We start from the raw sequence: 21,097 nt of genomic DNA on the forward strand, positions 1-21,097 counted from the left end.
CAGCTTAGCTGCAGGAATTGCTAGAAGAAGGCATATAAGGTAATATCCAGGGTTGTGCGCCCATCTCACTTAAGAGGCCGGGGGCCAGCGCTGTCCGGAGACACTTCCGGGTCACGTGGCCAGCGTGACAAAGCTGCTCTGGCGAGCCGGCACCAGCACAGCACAGGGAAACGCCGTTTACCTTCCTGCTAGAAAGCAGTATCTATTTATCTACTTGCACTTTTAGGGGTGCTTTCGAACTGCTAGGTGGGCAGGAGCTGGGACCGAACGACGGGAGCTCACCCCGCCGCGGGGATTCGAACCGCCGACCATGCGATCGGCAAGCCCTAGGTGCTGAGGATTTACCCACAGCGCCACCCGCGTCCCTTGTTAAGTAAAGCCTCTATCAATATTTCACCCCAAAATTCCAATGGACAAAAGCAAGGAATTGCAAGCTAAGGAATGGTTCAGACAATTATCAGCTCTATTTTTGACTGTGGTTAAACTGTCCAAGCCAATACTTTTGTTGTGCATTAATTCAGAATAGCTGTCATATTAGTTTACAGTGCCAAAAAAAGGTGGGGTGACTCTCTTGATTTTTCTGTGCTTTAAAGAACTGTACAATTGAGGTTGCTAACTTGTTTTTCAAGTGGTTCTATATCCTGACAGCAGCCTGCTGCTGAAATTTAACCCATGAAGCTTTCCCTTCCACTGGAGGAAGCTTGCTTTAATTTCTCATTTCCAGTATGAAACAGTACTGATAAAAAATGATCAGGCCTATGTTCAGCTGAGTTTTTAAAAAAAGTAAGCTAAGATCTAGTCAACCTGTTGCATCCTCTGGTGTTCTGCACAAGATGACCCAATGGATTACCTAGATCCCTTGTTCCAAAACAAACACAATCCAAAATGTTCTGGCATGTCTCTCTAAGCTTGCAAAATGAAGGTTCATACGGCAAACATACAAATATTTGGTATAAGTTATTTGCTCCAGTGCCCTGCTGAGAGGGTTCAGACGATTTCCTCTTTCTTCCTGGTGGTTGGCATCCATCTGTCTCGAGAGACAATGGGGTGCACCTCCAGGGGTGAAGGTAAACCATTCTGATAGCAGCACCAAAGTGACCTTTCTGGGGTGAAAGCCTGGGCAGTGTGTATGGAGGCCCTGGACTGCCCAGGCAACAAGACCCTCCTCTTGGTCTCGCTGATGTGGTCCAAAGGAAAGCAGAGCAATAGGTTTGGCACCAGCTTAGCTGCAGGAATTGCTAGAAGAAGGCATATAAGGTAATATCCAGCTATCTTAGGGGCTCCACTCTGGATTTGTGTAGGGTTTACTCCTTAGCCTTTCCTCCAGAAGATATCCTGCAGGGCAGTTGAGGTTTAGGACCAGAGTTTTCCTTCTCCTAGATGGACTACCTTCCCAGGTTGACGAGGCTCATCCGCCCCTGACTTCCTTCCACAGCACATCCAGAAACCGCCTTCTTGACCGTTGGACCCACTATTGGTCTCATCCCCAGTCAATCTGCCAGAGCCTGTCTTCACACGCAGGGAAAGACCCTAACTCACTGAGGAGTTGAGACCCATCAGCTACCCTCACCTGGTTTAGCTGGCCAGTCAAAGCCATTCCCAGGGTGTGGCTGCTGTCACATGTTGACAGCTTCTAGGAGCCACAGGTGAGTGCTGAGTGCAGGTTCCCTAGGAACTTAACAACAAGAACTCACCGACAGCATATGAATACGTAAAAAAAGGTACAGTGGTACCTCTGGTTATGTACTTAATTTGTTCCGGAGGTCCGTACTTAACCTGAAACTGTTCTTAACCTGAGGCACCACTTTAGCTAACGGGGCCTCCCACTGCTGCTGTGCCACCGCCGTGCAATTTCTGTTCTCATCCTGAAGCAAAGTTCTTAACCCAAGGTACTATTTCTGGGTGAGCGGAGTCTCTAACCTGAAGTGTATGTAACCTGAAGCGTATGGAACCCAAGGTACCACTGTAAAGGTAAAGGATCCCTGGATGGTTAAGTCCAGTCAAAGGCGACTATGGGGTTGCGGCGCTCATTTCGCTTTCAGGCCGAGGGAGCCGGCGTTTGTCCACAGACAGCTTTCCGGGTCATGTGGCCAGCATGATTAAACTGCTTCTGGCACAACAGAGCACTGTGATGGAAGCCAGAGCGCACGGAAATGCCATTTACCTTCCCGCCACAGTGGTATCTGTTTATCTACTTGCACTGGCATGCTTTCAAACTGCTCGGTTGGCAGGAGCTGGGACAAAGAAATGGGAGCTCACCCCATTGTGTGGATTTGAACCACCAAGCTTCTGATCGACAAGCCCAAGAGGCTCAGTGGATTAGACCACAGCGCCACCTGTGCCCCATATGAATCAATATGGCTTACTTGACCCAACAATCTCACCCCCCAATGCAAACAAACCTCACTGCAACTAACCACAGACAACCAACCACACCCTGGCAGCCCCAATCCCTCTCACTACCAAGGAAATGTAGTAAGCGAATAGAAAGAGAACCTACTCAGTTGACGCCGACACAAAACCCCACATGCACACTATATAAAAGAAAATAATAATAATAATAATAATAATAATAATAATAATAATAATTTATTATTTATTATTTATACCCCACCCATCTGGCTGAGTTTCTCCAGCCACTCTGGGCGGCTCCCAATCAAGTGTTAAAAACAAAACAGCCTTAAATATTAAAAACTTCCCTAAACAGGGCTGCCTTCAGGTGTCTTTTAAAGATAGGATAGCTACTTATTTCCTTCACATCTGAAGGGAGGGTGTTCCACAGGGTGGGCGCCACTACCGAGAAGGCCCTCTGTCTGGTTCCCTGTAACCTCACTTCTCGCAATGATGGAACCGCCAGAAGGCCCTCGGCGCTGGATCTCAGTGTCTGGGCTGAACAATGGGGGTGGAGACGCTCCTTTAGGTATACAGGACCAAGGCCGTTTAGGGCTTTAAAGGTCAGCACCAACACTTTGAATTGTGCTCGGAAACGTAATGGGAGCCAATGCAGATCTTTCAGAACCGGTGTTATGTGGTCCCGGCGGCCACTCCAAGTCACCAGTCTAGCTGCTGCATTCTGGATTAATTGCAGTTTCTGGGTCACCTTCAAAGGTAGCCCCACGTAGAGCGCGTTGCAGGAGTCCAAGCAGGAGATAACCAGAGCATGCACCACTCTGACAAGACAGTCCGTGGGCAGGTAGGGTCTCAGCCTGCGTACCGGATGGAGCTGGTAGACAGCTGCCCTGGACACAGAATTAACCTGCGCCTCCATGGACAGCTGTGAGTCCAAAATGACTCCCAGGCTGCGCACCTGGTCCTTCAGAGGCACAGTTACCCCATTCAGGACCAGGGAGTCCTCCACACCCGCCCGCCCCCTGTCCCCCCAAAACAGTACTCTGTTAGCTGCCATCCATCCTCCAACCGCCTCTAGGCACTCACACAGGTCCTTTACCACCTTCACTGGTTCTGATTTAAAGGAGAGGTAGAGCTGGGTGTCATTTGCATATAACTTTCACCACCCCTCCCTGCTTTCTTCTTTCCCGACCCTACACTGAATACTACACTAATGTCTCATATCTACTGTAACTGATCTGTAGAAAAGACGTTGCAACCTGAAAAAATAAAGATAATGCACGTAATTTGGTAGACCAAGAAAATCTTTAATAAAAATTGTTCTTATATGAAGTTTCCTCTAGTTGCAATAATGCTGAATGGCCGCAAGAGGACACCACAATGTAACTGATTTTGGGGGAGAAATACACTCAGAAGCATGGCAGGGTTAAGAAACTATGTGGATAGGAGGTGTCAGAGTAATGGAGAGGGGTCGCGGGGGTCAAACGGCGTGGTGTGGCACTGCGTGTTAATAAATCTCCCTCATGCATTTGTGAGGCAATGGCTGTTTGCCTGCTGGAAGGTTCTTTAACATAAAGGAAAGCAGTAGCTGCAGCAGCAGCTGTGCCAAAGATGGATATGTGGCCAATTCAGAGTTATGAAATGAAGCCCCCCGCCCCACCTTGCCCAAAGAGGATTTTCTACCAATAAATGCCAGAAAGGAGGAAACACCAGGCTCAAGATTGCTTGTTTGCCTGAGGGTCATTTCACACTGGGACGCGGGTGCGCTGTGGGTTAAACCACAGAGCCTAGGACTTGCTGATCAGAAGGTTGGCGGTTCAAATCCCTGTGACAGGGTGAGCTCCCGTTGCTCGGTCCCTGCTCCTGCCAACCTAGCAGTTTGAAAGCATTTCAAAGTGCAAGTAGATAAATAGGTACCACTCCGGCGGGAAGGTAAACGGCGTTTCTGTGCGCTGCTCTGGTTTGCCAGAAGCGGCTTAGTCATGCTGGCCACATGACCCGGAAGCTGTATGCTGGCTCCCTCGGCCAGTAAAACGAGATGAGCGCCACCACCCCAGAGTCGGTCATGACTGGACCTAGTGGTCAGGGGTCCCTTTACCTTTACCTTACATTTCACACTCCTTGAATCTTGGTACAAAGTGTCATTTGAAGCTGATGGCAGGATGGATGTGCAGCTGAATCACCTGCTCGTAATTTATCTGCCTGGGTTTCTCAGCCCTTGACCCAGAAGCAGAGGAGCGTAATCTCTTTCCTGATCGCTGCTTCGTTGTTGACTGTAGGGAAATCTGTGCATCTTAACGCAGCTCTCTCATTCGGATGATGCCTTATACTTGTACATCATTCGGACGATGCCTTATTATACTTGCCCTGTGACCGGTTAGATTTCTGTTTGAAGGAGTGCTATACCAACTGCACTGGCTCCTGGTGGAGTACAGGGTCAGGTTTAAGGGGCTGGTTTTGACCTTTAAAGCCCTATGCGGCCTAGGACCCACATACCTACGGGACCGCCTCTCCTGGTATGCCCCGCGGAGGACCTTAAGGTCCACAAATGACAACATTTTGGAGGTCCCAAGTTGCAAGGTGGTTAGATTGGTCTCAATTAGGGCCAGGGCCTTTTCAGTACTGGCCCCGACTTGGTGGAATGCTCTGTCACAAGAGATTAGGGCCCTGCGGGACTTGACATCTTTCCGCAGGGCCTGCAAGACAGACCTGTTCCGCCTGGCCTTTGGTTTGGACTCAGTCTGACCCTTATGTTTCCCTCCCCTTATGGTTTTGATCTATGGGCTATTATTAAAATGAGGCTGCATTTTAAATTGTATTTTTAACCTGTATTTTAAATGGTTCCCATCCCCATTATGTTTTTATTGTAATTTTACTGGTGTTAGCCACCCTGAGCCTGGCTAATAATAATAATAATTATATTAATATTAATAATAATAATCTGTAAGGCTCACCTAGAACCTTCTCTGGCTGTTTTCTGATAGGTGGTTAAAATATGATGTCCTCTGGGCTTGCCCCACAGTTGAGGGGGCTGGCACTGCTCAAAGTGCTCACTAGGGTTATAACCTTTTTTACAACCTCATGTTCCTGAGGCTTATCTAGATGAACATTTGCCTAAAAACAAATCTTTTGGAAAAATGATCATCCCGACATCAATAAATTGATTTTTGTATATGTAACTGTATAATGTATTATGTAATATGCACAGCAGGTATTATAATACAGTGGTACCTCGGGTTACAGACGCTTCAGGTTACATACGCTTCAGGTTACAGACTCTGCTAACCCAGAAATAGTACCTCGGGTTAAGAACTTTGCTTCAGGATGAGAACAGAAATTGCAGGGCGGTGGCACAGCAGCAGCAGGAGGCCCCATTAGCTAAAGTGGTGCTTCAGGTTAAGAACAGTTTCAGGTTAAGAACGGACCTCCAGAATGAATTAAGTTCTTAACCTGAGGTACCACTGTACAGGAAAAAATAGAGCTTGCAAATTTTCTATTGTTTAGAATAAATCAAGGCTGCAGTTTGTTTTTGTTCCTGCTGCAAGCACCATAAAGTCCCCGCATCACTGTGATGGCGCATTCTGCGCACTGATTATTTCTTGGTATCTGGAGTGTGGATGGCTCCTGCTTACAGTGATTCTCCAGTACAGTTTTAGGAAGTTCCAGACAGCTGTAAAAGTTCTAAACCGTTCCATGAAGCTTTTTTTTCAAAAATGCTAATACTTATGAGTAGTAACAGCACATATATGGTGATTCCAAGTTTTCATTTCAAGGTGACCATTTTTCACAACTGAGAAGAATTATTCCCTTTTTCAGTGTTTCTAAGCAAAAGTTCATCCCTTTATGATACAGGAAATATTTTTTTTAAAGTAAAAAAGTTATAACCCTAGCGCTCATGTTGCAGGCAAAGGTGAGGGTGAAAGATCTGTCATGTTCTGGACCTTGACTATTTTTTAAAAAGCATTATAGTAAGAGGATCACCTTCCAGACAGTTGACTAGTAAGGAGATTGATTTCAATGGTGCTGTTTTCAGCTTTTCCACTGGCTCTTTACACTCACCAGAAGCTCGGCTCTTCCCTCGCCGGTCCTGGATGGAGCCTTTAGAAGGGTCCCGTATTTTCAGAGACTTTGCACCTGCCCACTGGGAGAGACAGGAAGCCCAGAACACTCTTTAGATGTCCCTTTTATGAAGAGGCACGTAGTAAGATCATGGATCCCCTACTGGTGAGGCTCGCCGACCTCCAGCAAAAGCAAAAAGTTGACCTTTTGCTGTTAGGCAAAGATCAGAAGATGACCTGGATGGTCGCCAGATTCTGTGTACAGATCTGTAGGTGCAGACCATCGCCCAACTCAAAATAGTCCGGCATGAAAAGCCCCAAACACGGCTCCATGGGTGATTCTGAGTCAACTCCCTGGGTTAGTTTATTGTTGTACATTGTTGCTAAATTTAGTGTTGTACATTGTTTTAAATGTCTGTTTTAACCATATCTGCACAGCAGCTTCTAATGTTGTGAGTGTCCTCTATTTAAGAGGCTTCTACTCTGCAGCCTCTTATAGTTGTTTTAACTGCCAGTCTTTTAGTTCTTATGCTCTTACAGTTGTTTTAACTGCGTGTCCTTGTTTGTTTTTAGTTCTTATCTGTTTTAATTATCAGTTTTTATCCATCCATTATCCGTGTTTAATCTTGTATTTTATCCAGGTGTTTTATCCTATGCCTGTTTCCTTGTCCTCATTTGCTCTAACAATTATCGGTTAAAAAAATCCTAACTGCTATTTTATCTATATGCTTTTTTAATCCTGGTCTGAGACTGTAATAAAGTTCATTCATTCATTCACTGGCTCTATAATACACTACATTTTTAACTTGCATTGTAGACGATTCTTCAACTGTGGTGCCATCTAGCAAAGAGAGCTGGAAAGCATAGGAGGCCGATGCGAGGAACCCGCCCAGCTTCTGCGCAATTTCTCCAGCTTTGTCTTTACAATATGATCGCGCTGCTTCTCTGCCTCGTTTCCTGCTCTTAGTGGCCCTGCTCCAGGTCCAGCTACATGTAAACAAGGTGTTAGTACGCAATTAGTTGTGCAAGACCGTAGGTGGGGAAGCACATTTTGAAAGCACATTGGAACATGCATCCCATTCAAAGCCACGGGGGCGGAAGAAGGAATGTGCATTTGGATGTATATCTGAATCCAAAGCCGATTTCTGCCTGTCATTCCCAGTAAGTTATCCACACCTGCAAGCCTGCCTAGGCCTGCAGCTCTCCTTAGCGTGATCAGGGTATACATATTTAAGGGCACGTTAATTTCATGGTAAAAATAAAATAGTCAAAATGCATCTCCAGCAATTTGACCTTCAGGTTCTTCCTTGGGTTGTCTTATTGTAAGCTTGCTCTCTTTATTTTATAAGTTTTGTCCAGACTTTGTATTCATTGTCTGCATCTTCCCAAAAAAGTCCTCTCGCCTTGTATAGTCTCTAGATCAGACGGATGCACTCTCAGTTTTGTTGATTATTACTCAGGTTCCATGGATCTGTGACACTCGAGAGTCTTTTAAAAACAGGCAAAACCAAACTCTCTTTTCTCTCCCCAGCTTCAGTTCAGTTTGTGCTTCCCTTGAGCTCTCTCTCAATGCTGGTGGAAACCCACACAATGACCTACCATTTCAAGGTGCTGACTTGGGACCTAAATACTTGAAAGAGCATCTTTACAACTACCATCTGACCTAAAATCTTCAATCTGGGGGAAGATGTCCTTCTTGGGGTCCCATAGATTGGAGCAGCATGAAGAGTGTGGGTCTAAAGCAGGACTTCCTTGGTGGTGGCACCTTGACTCTGGATTTCCCTGGAGAGAGAAATCAGGCAGTCCCCTTCTTCATTTGCGTACATGCAACGACTTTCTTCTTCACATAGGCCAGTGTTTCTCAAACTTGGGTCTCCCACTGTTTTTGGACCACAACTCCCATCATTCCTAGCTAGCAGGACCAGTGGTCTTGGGTGATGGGAATTGTAGTCCAAAAACAGCGGGCGACCCAAGTTTGGGAAGCATGGATGTAGCCTTTGGAATGGTAGTTTTGTGACTTTTGCTGCTTTCATTCCTGTCTGCAATGTTTTATAGGGCTGGTAAGTTTCCATGTAATTGCGTTATTGCGAGTTATCCTGCTCTTTGTTAGGAAGGAAAGGTGAGTGATCAATGTGGAAATAAGTAAGTAAGTACAGTGGTACCTCAGTTTTCGAACGTAGTCTGTTCTGGAAGACTGTTCAAGTTTCGAAACATTTGAAAACCAAAGCATTGACTTACGGAAAACTCAATACAGAAGCCGCGTAGCATGTTTGACTTCCAAAAAGCGTTCAGAAACTGAAGCATTTACTTCCGGGTTTTTAATGTTCGAAAACCGAAACATTCAACTTCCGAGATGTTCAAAAACCGAGGTACCACAGTAAGTATGTAAATAAATATCCAGTGCCTTCTGCTAGCCTAACTAAAATCTCCTTGGGTGTTCCCCCTGCTCTCTCTGTTCTTGCTTCTCTCATCTGTATACTTGAAAGATTAGCAAATAGTTGCTGCTAGTCAGCCTGTCACTCTTAATCCAGGGCAATAGCGCTATAAAATACGTTGGTCCTAAATGCTGTAACAACTCCTGTAGAATGCCCTACGATCAATGCGTCCTTGCAACCACACAGGAGAGAATGACTGGGAAACAACCATATTTAAGCTCTTATCCCCGCTGTTCTTCCTTATCCTGTTTCCCAAAGTGTTTCTCCAAAGGGACATGCATTGGAGGGATTCATCTCTGCCTCGCTCCCCTGTTCCCATAACAAAATGAAATTATAATTGGAATAGGACTAATTTCCTAGCCTTTCTCTTCCTTCAATGGCAGTGAAAACAAGTGCCAATTAAATATGAAAAATACCAACTGCCATCATGAATATTAATTCATAGCTCACGGTGATATCTGTAGCATTCCTAGTCTGGGACTCCCAGCTATTAATTTGGGAAATCGCTCCATGCATGTCAAGCAAATCTCATGAAAATGGAACAGACGATGAAGGGGGTCCTTCTGTGGGGAGGACCTACGGCAAAACAAATGAAGTGGGCCAAAGGATGGGCCCTTTCGAAGGAGGCTATGGGAGGGAGGCTGGCCCAGGCCCACACCTTTGTTGTTTAGTCATTTAGTCGTGTCCGACTCTTCGTGACCCCATGGACCAGAGCATGCCAGGCCCTCCTGTCTTCCACTGCCTCCCGCAGTTTGGTCAAACTCATGCTGATAGCTTCGAGAACACTGTCCCACCATCTCGTCCTCTGTCGTCCCCTTCTCCTTGTGCCCTCCATCTTTCCCAACATCAGGGTCTTTTCCAGGGAGTCTTCTCTTCTCATGAGGTGGCCAAAGTATTGGAGCCTCAGCTTCAGGATCTGTCCTTCCAGTGAGCACTCGGGGCTGATTTCCTTAAGAATGGATCGGTTTGATCTTCTTGCAGTCCATGGGACTCTCAAGAGTCTCCTCCAGCACCATAATTCAAAAGCATCAATTCTTTGGTGATCAGCCTTCTTTATGGTCCAGCTCTCACTTCCATACATCACTACTGGGAAAACCATGGCTTTAACTATATGGGCCTTTGTTGGCAAGGTGATGTCTCTGCTTTTTAAGATGCTGTCTAGGTTGGTCATTGCTTTTCTCCCAAGAAGTAGGCATCTTTTAATTTCGTGGCTGCTGTCACCATCTGCAGTGATCTTGGAGCCCAAGAAAGTAAAATCTCTCACTGCCTCCACATCTAGAGGGGGCCAATACTGGAATTATTGCATTGTTGTTTTAAGACTATCTTAAAGGACTAGAAACTTGCTTTTCTGCAGTCCATGGAACACTTAGTAACTTTTGTGGCCCCCAGTAGTGTGGCAGGCATAAACACAGCCTTGCCTAAGGATACAGTCTCATGAAGTAGGTTTGTCTTGCATCAGAACAGGTGGTATATTCTGGAGGAAGGCTCAGTGCTTTGAGTGGAAGGACAGCCATCCTGGGCAGTGAGAACACTGTGTCCCGTCAGAGGTCAGGGTGATTCAGCAGGTGAGAAATACAGCCTGCAATTACCCTACCCATCTGGATTTTCCACCTTGCTTGTGGAAATGTTAGCCTACAATAGGCTTAATAGGTTTAGTTTTCAGCTCAGCGTAGAATTCGGTTTTAGATTATAAAGGGCAGCATATAAACCAGTGCTTGGAATCGACTACAGTGTTATATTGGTTGTTGAACTTAATCCATTCCAGGAGTCTGTTCGACTCCCAAAACCATTTGAAAACCAAGGCACGGCTTCCGATTGGCTGCAGGAGCTTCCTGCACTCAAGTGGAAGCCGCGTCGGACGTTCGGCTTCCGAAAAATGTTCGCAAACCCGAACACTTACTTCTGAGTTTGCGGCATTCGGGACCCAATTTGTTTGGGAGCCAAGCTGTTCGAGAACCAAGGTACCCCTATAGTTTGGTTTAATAAAATTCGCTGAACTAGTTCAAAAATCTCTGAACTGCATCTGAAAGTAGTTTCCATTATTGCTGAGTTAACTGAATGTGAGTTGTGTTCATTTTGGGGACCATTTCTACTGCAACTTCAAATAGATTCTCTTACTTGTTTTCCACCCTTTTTAAACTTACAGGCCCAAAGTATCTAAATATCACAATGGTTGGGCCAAAGAAACAAATCACATCCCACTGTGTGCGCGTTTTGATGTTTTCTTCATCTTAAGTATATTTACAGCTTTTTTCTTTATTATTCTCTGGAATTTGGGCCTACCTAGTTACTCTGTGAAATTATCCTTAAATAGAGGGCTCTGGAACTGGCACATCTATCTGAAAAGGTTCAATGTAGAACCAGCAAAGTTCCAAGACTTGCAACAATTGCAATATTGGGCAAATAAAGACCCAAATTTACCTATTTCATAATCTGAACCCAATCTCTTTTACTTTTCAGGTAAAAGAATCCTACACACGTTGAGGGAGTTCACTCTCTTTCTGTCCTGTTTAGTATCATTGTTTCCCTGGAAGCTATCTTCCTTGCTTCCCAAATTACTCACATGTTTGATACCACCAATGATGGTTCACCTAGTGAACAGGATGACATCACGACGTGGCGTGACCAATCAGGTTTGGCTGTGTAACAAGGTCATTGCGTAGTCTCAGAGAGGGAAGGAAAGAGAGAGAGAGGGCAATTTCGGTGAGTAAGCAATCGTTTTTTCAGGAGCGTGCCAAAAATCGTTGAAAAGGAGAGGCAGCTTTTGGCAGTGCCAAAAATTATTGCAAAAAAGGAGTAAGTGGCAGTTTCGGCAGAGTCCTGGTTGCGCGTAATTGTAAAGAACTGAATGTATCCCTTCATCCCCAAGGCAGGATGGGAGAAATGACCTGCATGTTTAGGAATTTCAACCACAGCCTAAGTTTCTTCAGCCCAAACAACAGTGTGTTGCAGGAGATGGTCTTCTGGGCTTTTCTGGCTGATATATTATCCCCAGCTTTTAATACTGGGAACTTTCCTAGCTTAATGCCATCCCATTTTCTCCCCAGAAGGTGCTAATTGACTTGCCAAGCATTTGGATATAATTAGTCGATGCAGTTTGCTTGTCGAAAGCTATTGTATTGGGATGAGCGGCAGAGAGAAAACAAGCAACTCTCTCCGGCAAGCTATTGAATAGGGCTGAACTGCCTGGCACAGATTCCATTAAACAAAACCCACAGCCTAATTCTCATTTCCACTGCCATTGGCTGACACACCAGCCTTACAAAAGCCAGGGCACCTCGCAATGGATTGTTCTGTGGCGGAATAATAGTCTCAATTGTTCGCTGCTCCAGAAAAAATGAATACACTCTGACAGGCAGGAAACTGTTACAATGAGAGGAAGAAAAGGGAGAGGTTTATAATTTTTATTTAAAATAAACTTTTTAATGGACTACACAGGCACGGTTGCTGCTCAATCTCTCGACCAGAAGCAATGGCGCAAATAACTGTGACATGGTTTTGTGTGGGTTTCTTTTTTCTAAAGAGGAAAACTTTGAAAACCAGAGGAGACGGGGAATAAGCATCACACAATCACTTAAATAAAACAAGAGACAATATTACAGTGCAAAAGAACAGGCAGCCTCTGTTTATGCTGCAGCCGTGCTGCCCCTCTGAGAAATCCTGTTAAAAAATAAATTAAAATCACTTTCTAAAGCCCATTGCGTTCCCTTTAATTGGGATTTATACAGCTGTGCACACTCACAAACACACAATCACACACCTTAGTTTATACGCATGCGTGTGCCATTAATTTGGAAAAGGCCGACACATGCTAAAGTCCATGGGAAGACTCTTGTAAGGCCCTCGGACAGGAGGCTGCAAGTTAACACGTAACACTTTTCACCTGTGCGAAACACATTGAGAGACTGCAGGAGGGGCAGGCATAAGCCACACAATATTAAGGATAGTCTCCCGGTTAATACCCTGTGAAGTTTCACTGCAATAGATTGAAAGGAGAAATCGGATCTATGGCTAAAATAGCCCCACATTCAAAGCTAGCATGGGGTGGGGTCAGGGGGGATGCAGAATAAACCAGTTGACAGCTCACGAGTCCTAAAATAATTGTCTGCCAGGATGACAGCAAAGGACATGATGGCGAATTTCGGCAACTGTGCGAAAGTGGAACTGCTTAAGGGAAAACGGCAGGAAGCACCGATTCATAAACCCCTTGACCAGATAAACAGGCTCCCATGTTGAGAAGTGTGGTTTGCTTTGGCTGACTTGGAAAGATGGCGTACTGGGACTTAGGGTTGTCTCCTGTGACAGAAGCACCACCCACATCAACCTCCTCCTGCAAGAAGGTGGAAGTTGCTCAAATTTCCACATGCAGAGTTCTTCCCGATTCCTCCACAGCAAATATATAAAAAAAGTGATATTCTGTGCAGCTTGCAACAAGCACTAAATACTCTGGACTACTAGCAGAATGGTTGTGGCACCTAGGGAAGTTTGAGGACTTCGATCTTCTGCGAATTCTGATCTGAAGGGACCCGATTCTGACCTCCCAGACTTAAATTATACTTCCAAATCAGAACGTTGCTCCTCGCTTTGCACTTTCTTAGATTTTCCAACGCAGTTCTTTGCTCCAAATGATAAAAATAAAATCCAGCTTTGGAACGAGTATTTTTACATGAACTGTATGCAGTTGAGGAGGGCTAAGCAACATACACCAACATGTAATCCAGTCATGGTTGTGGAAACCACCACTCTGAATTGAGTGTCTGTCTCATGGAGTCTATTCTCCTTGGGTCAGTTTAAACATTAAGTCATTTGAGGTGGTACAGTCCTTCCAGATTTGAAACACGAGGAATCTGGAAGTACCTGGTATTAAAAATAAATAAATAGCCATCTTAGAAAAACAACTAGGTCAGAAATCTTCTCAGAGATGGTAAGCTTGGATGTGCGACATAATTTTCATACCAATGTATGAGGTGGCATAATTACATCCATCTCAAGGGTCCCTGAGGCAGCTGTGGGAAGCTCTTTTGCTGATGGTGCAGAGAGCTTAGATGGTTTGTTCTGGTTTCTGTACATGGGTTCAAACTCGCTCTTCTTTGCAAGAAAAATTTGCAAGCATATTTGAGTAGCAGCTGAAACCTCTTGAGGGACTCACTGATGATGAGCTGGTTGAGAGCTTACCTGGAGGTGCTTCTGGGATAGATGGCATGAAGGGCATCAAATCAATGCTGCGGAAAAATACATCTACTTGGTTTCAACCAGAAAGTAATGTTATAAAAGATTAGTCCAACATCTTGTTCTCAAAATGGCCATCCAGAGGCCTATGGCATGCTCACAAACAGGACTTGATAATCTCTCATATCGTACAACTGAATGTATGTTATTGCTGCGAAGAGATGCTCAGCTGCTAGTGGTTGGTGCTTGGGAATAAGTCTTCTTGAGATCAGAAAAGGTGTGGAAGGAGCAGATTATGAACCTTCAAGAACCATCATGAACCAAGAATTATGTGACAGAGCTCTGAAGGTGGGACCTAAGCTCTGTTCTGCAATGGAAACATCTCCATGTGAATTGCTACTCCAAAGTGTTAAGAGATCACACATCACTCAGGAAAAGCCACAGGATATTTACACTCAATGCCATCCGTGGTCAAGTGACGACCAAATGAGTTCTCCTTTTGCTGCTTGGGTAAATTCTGTTGTTTTCTGCTGAGGCTTTGAAGGTGCAAGGCCTATAACGTTCTCCTGACTATCAGAGGCACACAAGTGGTAATTGTTCTGCTGTACCCAGTGGCTGCAAGCAATTTTCACTGTGAAAATGCTCCACAACCAATCTTCACAGCTAAAGAACTGAGCTGGGGCTTGGCTGTGTAAATAATCCTGTTGGTGGTTGAATACCATCACCAGTGAATCAACAGGCGCTACACCGGTCAAAAATGTCAACAGAGGAGTATGGAGCAAGTATTTCTAAGCTCAGTGGTGGGCACCCTTATTGCCAAATGCGCCATAAATTGTAGCTCAGTGGTAGGGCATTTTCTTTGGGGTTCAGCCCCAGAATCTTCAAGCAGGGTTGGGAGAGACCAGTTTCTGAAATCCTGGGCAGCTGCTGCAAGTTAGCATAGACCAGTGTTCTTCAATCTTGGATCCTGAGATGCTAGAATACAACTCCCATCATCCTCAGCCCGCTTAGCTAATGGTCATGGATGATGTGAGATCTGGGGACCCAAGGGTTGCAGGACACTGGTGCACACTGAGCTAGATGGATCAACTGATTAGACTCGGTATAAGGCAACTTCCTGATATTCTCAGATAGCGGTAGTCTAGCAATGCACCACAGAACATATCCCACCTTTGAAGTCTTGGTGGTGCCTTCTGGCCAATTGGGCTGGGGAACATGCAGCAGGGGCAACACTAGAGGCACAGAGAGGAATACAGGCTGGACTCTATGCCATAGCCAGGCCCACCAGCCCTCTTGCTCCTGGCAAGGTATACTGCAACATCCTCGTCTAGCACCCGGGTCACAAGTTGGCTACAGATGATTAATGCAACAGTGAGCATCTCTGAGTCAACTGTAAAGGACAAGGGCACATGCTATGAAGGGAGGAGGGACTGTAAAGAAGATAAAAAAAAAAGGAAAACTGGTTGTTTTTATGCTTTTTTTAAAAAATGGATTCTTTTACTCCATTTAGGGAGAAAGCCCCACAATATTTGAAAAAAAAACCCCAAACGACAACAGACAGACACTTGGCATGCACAGTTAGTTTGAACATTTCCATTTAGATTATCGGCAGCTGATTCCACAGACACTTTTACAGAGGTTTATTTTTTTGTCCTCAAAACAGGTAAAACAGAACCTTGGAATTAATACCAGCTTGGAAACTGGTCCATACGGGGCTAAAATGAACTAGCCAACAAGAAACACCATTTATATGACTTCTCTTTTCACATTTGTACAGTACAGCGAAGCAGTATTTTACATAAGTGTAGAATTAATGAGTATTCCATAACACTTTCAAACCAGCACAAAAATGAAGGGAAGTTGTATGCTTGAAAGACAGTCCAGTTGTGTGTTTTTTTAAAAAAACAACGGGCCAATTTCGCATCCATGTTGAAAGTCTGAAAAGAGAGAAAACGGCAAATCTGACTCTCAACTTGGATCTCCAGTGGAGAAATGCACAGTGCTATGGGAAGGGTTAATGCAGTGGACCAGCCTCAAGGTTTGTTGCAAAGCCCATATTATTGGAGCAATGTGGACACAGGGAAACATGGGGCTGGAAGCTGAAGATGGCAGCCCAGCCCAGTGTTGAGTTTCAGTTCAATTACCCCATGACCCAACCCCAATGTGTGGTGCACATTCACCCCCTCTGATCTGCTTCACTGGCTGCTGTTGCCGTGAAAGCACACACCCTTGGGATCTCAAGGTAAGCAACACTGATGTCAGAAAGGTAGAGGGAAGGATCTGACCAGGGGTTGCTGCTTTGTGCTGTGGCCCTGGCCTTTTCTTGTTAAGTTCTGCTCTTAAGTTACAGCTAACCAGTCTTCCTGTTCAACAGGCACAGAGAATATACTGGATGGGGATGGGGAAGGGACCTAGGCTTTAAAGATGAGGTAGAAAGCCAACTGCACTTGCACTGTGAAGGACAAGAGCTTTTCCAATTGGTTACGAAGGCAGAAGAGGAGCAGTAACAACAAGACACATTTTGCGCGTGGGCATAACAGGATAGCTCCAGTTGTACGACCGCGAGTCGGAAAACAGCCCCGATTTATATTACGCTACATGATGTACTTGCACATCTCAGCCAGAGAAGCAGAATCATGTTCTTCATGTGTTTTCTCCCACACCACTTCTGAGATGGAAGAGAATCCAGCTTGTTGGATATCTAGATGGAAGGCTACTATTGGCTTAGGTTCCATCATCAGCTCAAGGAAGCTTGCTCTGGAGAAGCCCTTTTGGGCCCGAAATCTGGTCGTGTAAACATCAACTCCCTCCGTAATGACCCCACCCTCCCCGGAAACCACGGAACCACCACAGCTCACATTGTACGTACACAACAGAAAACAGAACTCACTGCCTTTAATCTAGAAATCAGCACAGAAAACCCTTAGAGCTTTATTATTGTACCAAAAAAAGGGGAAGGGGGATAAAAATATATATATATTAAACCACTATTTTAGTACATACCCTATTCATAAATAACTGAATTTTTTTTTTGTTTCCGTTTCGCTGTCGCAAAATTACTCATCGAGATTTTCAGATCACATCGTCATCGTAACAAAACAAAACAAAAGTGAGGCTCTCGCATGTTGAATTAAACTGTGCAGAAAAAACGACGACACAAATTTGGGGTTGGGTGCGTAATAAACAGTTCTCAGGCCTTGAGGGTTTGAGGAAGGCCAACGGGCCATTTCTCGCCCAGCCTTCCCGCCACAAGAGTTTGCGTCCATTTTGCAGGTTCTGCTCCGATACGTGGAATATTCTGCGCACACGGGCGAGAAGATGTCAAGCTTGTTGATCTCAGGAAAGTTTGAAGGCCGTTCTTTGGATTTGGCAACTTTTCCATTGACGTGGGGGAGGGGGCGGTCAATTCCTGCATTTCTTTCAAGCGGCTGAACGCAATTTCTTTCTCATATAAATAGAAACCAGTATTTCCACACAGGACATGCAAAGTAGTGCAATGATTACTATACAACAGCCCGCGACTGGGAAGGCAGGACTGGACATCTGTCCCAAGAAGCATCGCTGTAGACGGTGCAGGAGCACTTTTGCTGCTGCACCGCTCATCTCCAATCCACAGGAAGGAGGAACACGGGCCAGAGCGCAAAATTATAAGGTCCGGACAGCGACAGGGTAAAGGAGCGACAAATGTTCGGCTCCTTTTATTGGGAGTTTTTTTGCCGTGTAATAGTGGATCACTTCCGGAACACTGTCAAATGGGGGGCTGTTCTGGCCCAAAATGTATTTCTCTTTGGTTTTCGCCAGCTTCATATGCATAAACCCTTGGTTGCTCCTGCGGAAAGAAAGGAAACAAGAAAACGATTCAGCATGTGAAATCTCTCTCTCTCTCTCTCTGAGCCAGTTTTAGAGAACTCTTAACCAAATTCACGCGCCTGCTTGACTGTAACAAAACCTTTCCGTGGTTTACAAGAAACGGAAAAATTATCAATTAAATCGGTTAAAAACAAGTAAATGACAAAATTTAAAGAACAGTTAAAATGATTTGTAAACTACAAATAGATTAAAACACACCAACGTGTCTGGATAGCCTTGCCTAAACAGAGATATTTGAAGCAGGTACTGAAAAGGGGACAGCGAAGTTTCCTGGCAGGATGTCAAATTTAAGTGCAGAAAATGCAGTTTCGCATAAAACTGGCTCTGACAATATGAGCCTTGCACCAGATCAATTAACCAGCCAACCAATCCTGATGCAAAGGCAAGGTGGGTGGACTGTTTTAAACCCCCACAGGGATCCGCAGTGAGAGTAATGGGAATGAGTTTCAGGCTGACTGAAATGAGCTGTAGCTGCTAAGATGTTATGGAATGTTTATGGACATTCTAACTGAGAAGAAGTCTACTGTCAGCACACAAGGGCTGGAGAGAACAGCAGATGAGGCTTTGTGCCATTTGTAGGCATTGATGTGAGAGAAAAAGGAGCAAGGACGGTTGCAGTACTGGTCAACCGTTAGCGTTGTGTGTGTGCGAGTGACATATATATGGGTGACAGTGGCATTATACCCAATCACACAAACTAATGAAGAAGCAAAGATCACCAGTGTTGAAATAATGTGTCAGGGAACTGCCATTGGCTCAGGGGCGAGAGGGGAAAAGCCGGATGGATTACAGAGAGCCCCCAAAGATCGTGGGAAGCAGCACTTCCTCAGCGGAGGAAGGAAGCCACGCCTCTAGTGGAGAGGAGATGCAGGAGGAGGCAAGGCAGTGCCAGGACACCTTGCCTGAGCAAAGCGGGGAGGAGGGAGGTCTCCCATTATCCACGCCTTTCTTGCGCAGTAGGTTTTCGTGCAGAGAGGGGAGGCGCAGACTGGGGGTCAAGAAACTACTCTGCTGGGGAAGGTTTAAGGACCGCCCACTCTCAGATTCTGCCAGTGAAGGAGCAAGACATGGAATAGAGGCGCTCTGCGTTCTAAAGGTTTTTTAAAGCTTACCAATAAGTAAGCTTTAGAACAGACTAGTGAGGCATATTGTCTGATTGCTCTCGAGCAACCACCCGATACTCCTAACACAATGATTCTTCAACATCAGCTTCGTTGGACTGGTCATGTTGCTCAGATGCCTGATTATCGTCTTCCAAAGCAACTACTCTATTCTGAACTTAAAAATCGTAAGCATAATGCTGGTGGTCAACAAAAGAGGTCTAAAGACTCTTGCAAAGCATATCTTTTAAAAAATGTAGTATAAACACTGACGACTGGGAAACACTGGCCTTCAAGTGCTCCAGTTGGAGAACAGCCTTTACCAAAGGTGTCATGGGCTTTGAAGGCACTCGAACTCAGGATGCAAGGGAGAAACGTCCTAAGAGGAAGGCGTGCTTGGCAAATCCACACCGTGATCAACTCCCACCCGGAAACGCAAGTCCCCACTGTGGAAGGATGTGTGGATCCAGAACTGGCCTCCACAGTCCCTTACGGACTCATTGTTAAAACCGTGTTTATGGAAGACAATCTTACTTGGCTACGAGTGATCGCCAAAGAAGAAGAAGATACCTAATCACACAAACTAATGTGAGTCTACAAATGTATACACCTACAGTTAAAATGACAGTGATCCAAACCAACTAGTGACATTATAAACCAGTCCTACTAGCCACTGGCCCCGTGACTTCTGCATTCAGCTAGTGGCAATTGTTTGTAGGGTGTGAAAAGGCCATTGTACATCAATGCTCGGTCCCTCTGTAGGAAAACAAATCATGCTTTAAGTATTATGCCTAAAGAGGGCTTTCGACAGCCCCCATCCCATTCAAAGCACAAAAATCCGAAATATTAAAAAATCTGATGAGAACCCTGGCTGTGTAATTGAAAAGGATCTTCCCATTTTGTGTCAATGGGGGAAAGATATAGCAGTGAGTCATGCATTCCATTCTGCACCTGAAGAGTATGCGGAGATGCAATTTTAAATTGAGAACAGTTCCTTTATCCCCTCTGAAATTGCCAAAGAATTTTATTTTTTTAAAAGTGAATGTTCCCTGTGAAAAAGCTGAAGGAAATTTCAGGCTCACATTATTCAGATATTCAGGCAATTTTGCGATGAAATGACCCTTCTCTGTAGAGCAGAAATCACTGCAGGCATTGTAATTATAGCTCTGGCAAGCTTAAAAAATCTTGATTTAAATTTCAATTCTTTACAAGAATGAATCTCTTTTGAAACATAATTGCTCTCTAAACGATTTCCTTTAAGCCAAGGGTGACATCTCTAAATACATTATTATGAGCAGATATATTGTTCTGTGCTTTCAGTTCATTATGTTTCCCCCCTCTGTTAGTAAATGCTTTAAGAGTCTGCCACTAAATTAATGGGATTGCAGAAATAGGTGCATATTAATTCAAGGCTAGAGAGGAGGGCAGTCTGTTTAGATGCCTTTTCAGGCTTAATGCAAGAACGGGATTTACTGGAGGGAATTTCTTGTCAAGTCTGCAGTTTTACGGATTGCATAGGGGTCTCTAAAAAAGATGTTTGCGATTCATGGGACTATCAAAGACATGCTGCAAATTGCTAGCCAACCAGTAAAAATGCATGAGGGTTAGTAACTGTAGTGGATTTATTTGCAGGACTGATTTTTGAGAGGGAACAACTGAAAATCCTCACATAAGCCTCTATAAAAGCAAGTTTAATGTCTTGCAAGGGCTCAAAGCTGCGTGGGGGGGGGGGGAGTTGTGATTTTTGTTCCTTATTGTAAGGATGAAAATGATATTGAAGGGCCTGGAGGAGGATCTGAGGAGAAAGCTTGCTCAACACTCAACGCGCAGGATAGGATTACTAAGGGCAGAACATTACAGAGACATGGGGCTGCCACAGAAAACGACACTCCCAGACCGATTTCTCCCACACCCTTCTTCAGGTGTCTTTCATTGCCATCAGAGTGTGCATCTCCTTGCCATATTATAGTGGGGGTGGAGAAATGAGTGCCCTGATGTCACATCACAGGAGAAGTGCTAGCACCGTATTTTTCACTCCATAAGACGCACCTGACCATAAGGCGCACCTAGTTTTTAGAGGGGGAATGCAAGGGAAAAAAAATTATTTAAAGGGAGC

The 21,097-nt window shown here is 44.9% G+C and overlaps 1 protein-coding gene across 1 annotated transcript in view; it reads right to left on the minus strand.

Moving 5' to 3' along the window:
* Nucleotides 1-15,636: 15,636 nt before the first annotated feature.
* Nucleotides 15,637-21,097, minus strand: part of SHB (SH2 domain containing adaptor protein B) — a 156,690-nt gene continuing 151,229 nt past the window's right edge. The window contains exon 6 of the mRNA XM_080986758.1: nt 15,637-17,840. Within this exon, the coding sequence (XP_080842884.1) occupies nt 17,657-17,840 (184 nt within the window). The 3' untranslated portion in view covers nt 15,637-17,656. The remainder of the gene's footprint in view (nt 17,841-21,097) is intronic.

This window comes from Podarcis pityusensis (assembly GCF_964106645.2).
Source record: "Podarcis pityusensis genome assembly, chromosome: 17".
Lineage (NCBI taxonomy): Eukaryota > Metazoa > Chordata > Lepidosauria > Squamata > Lacertidae > Podarcis > Podarcis pityusensis.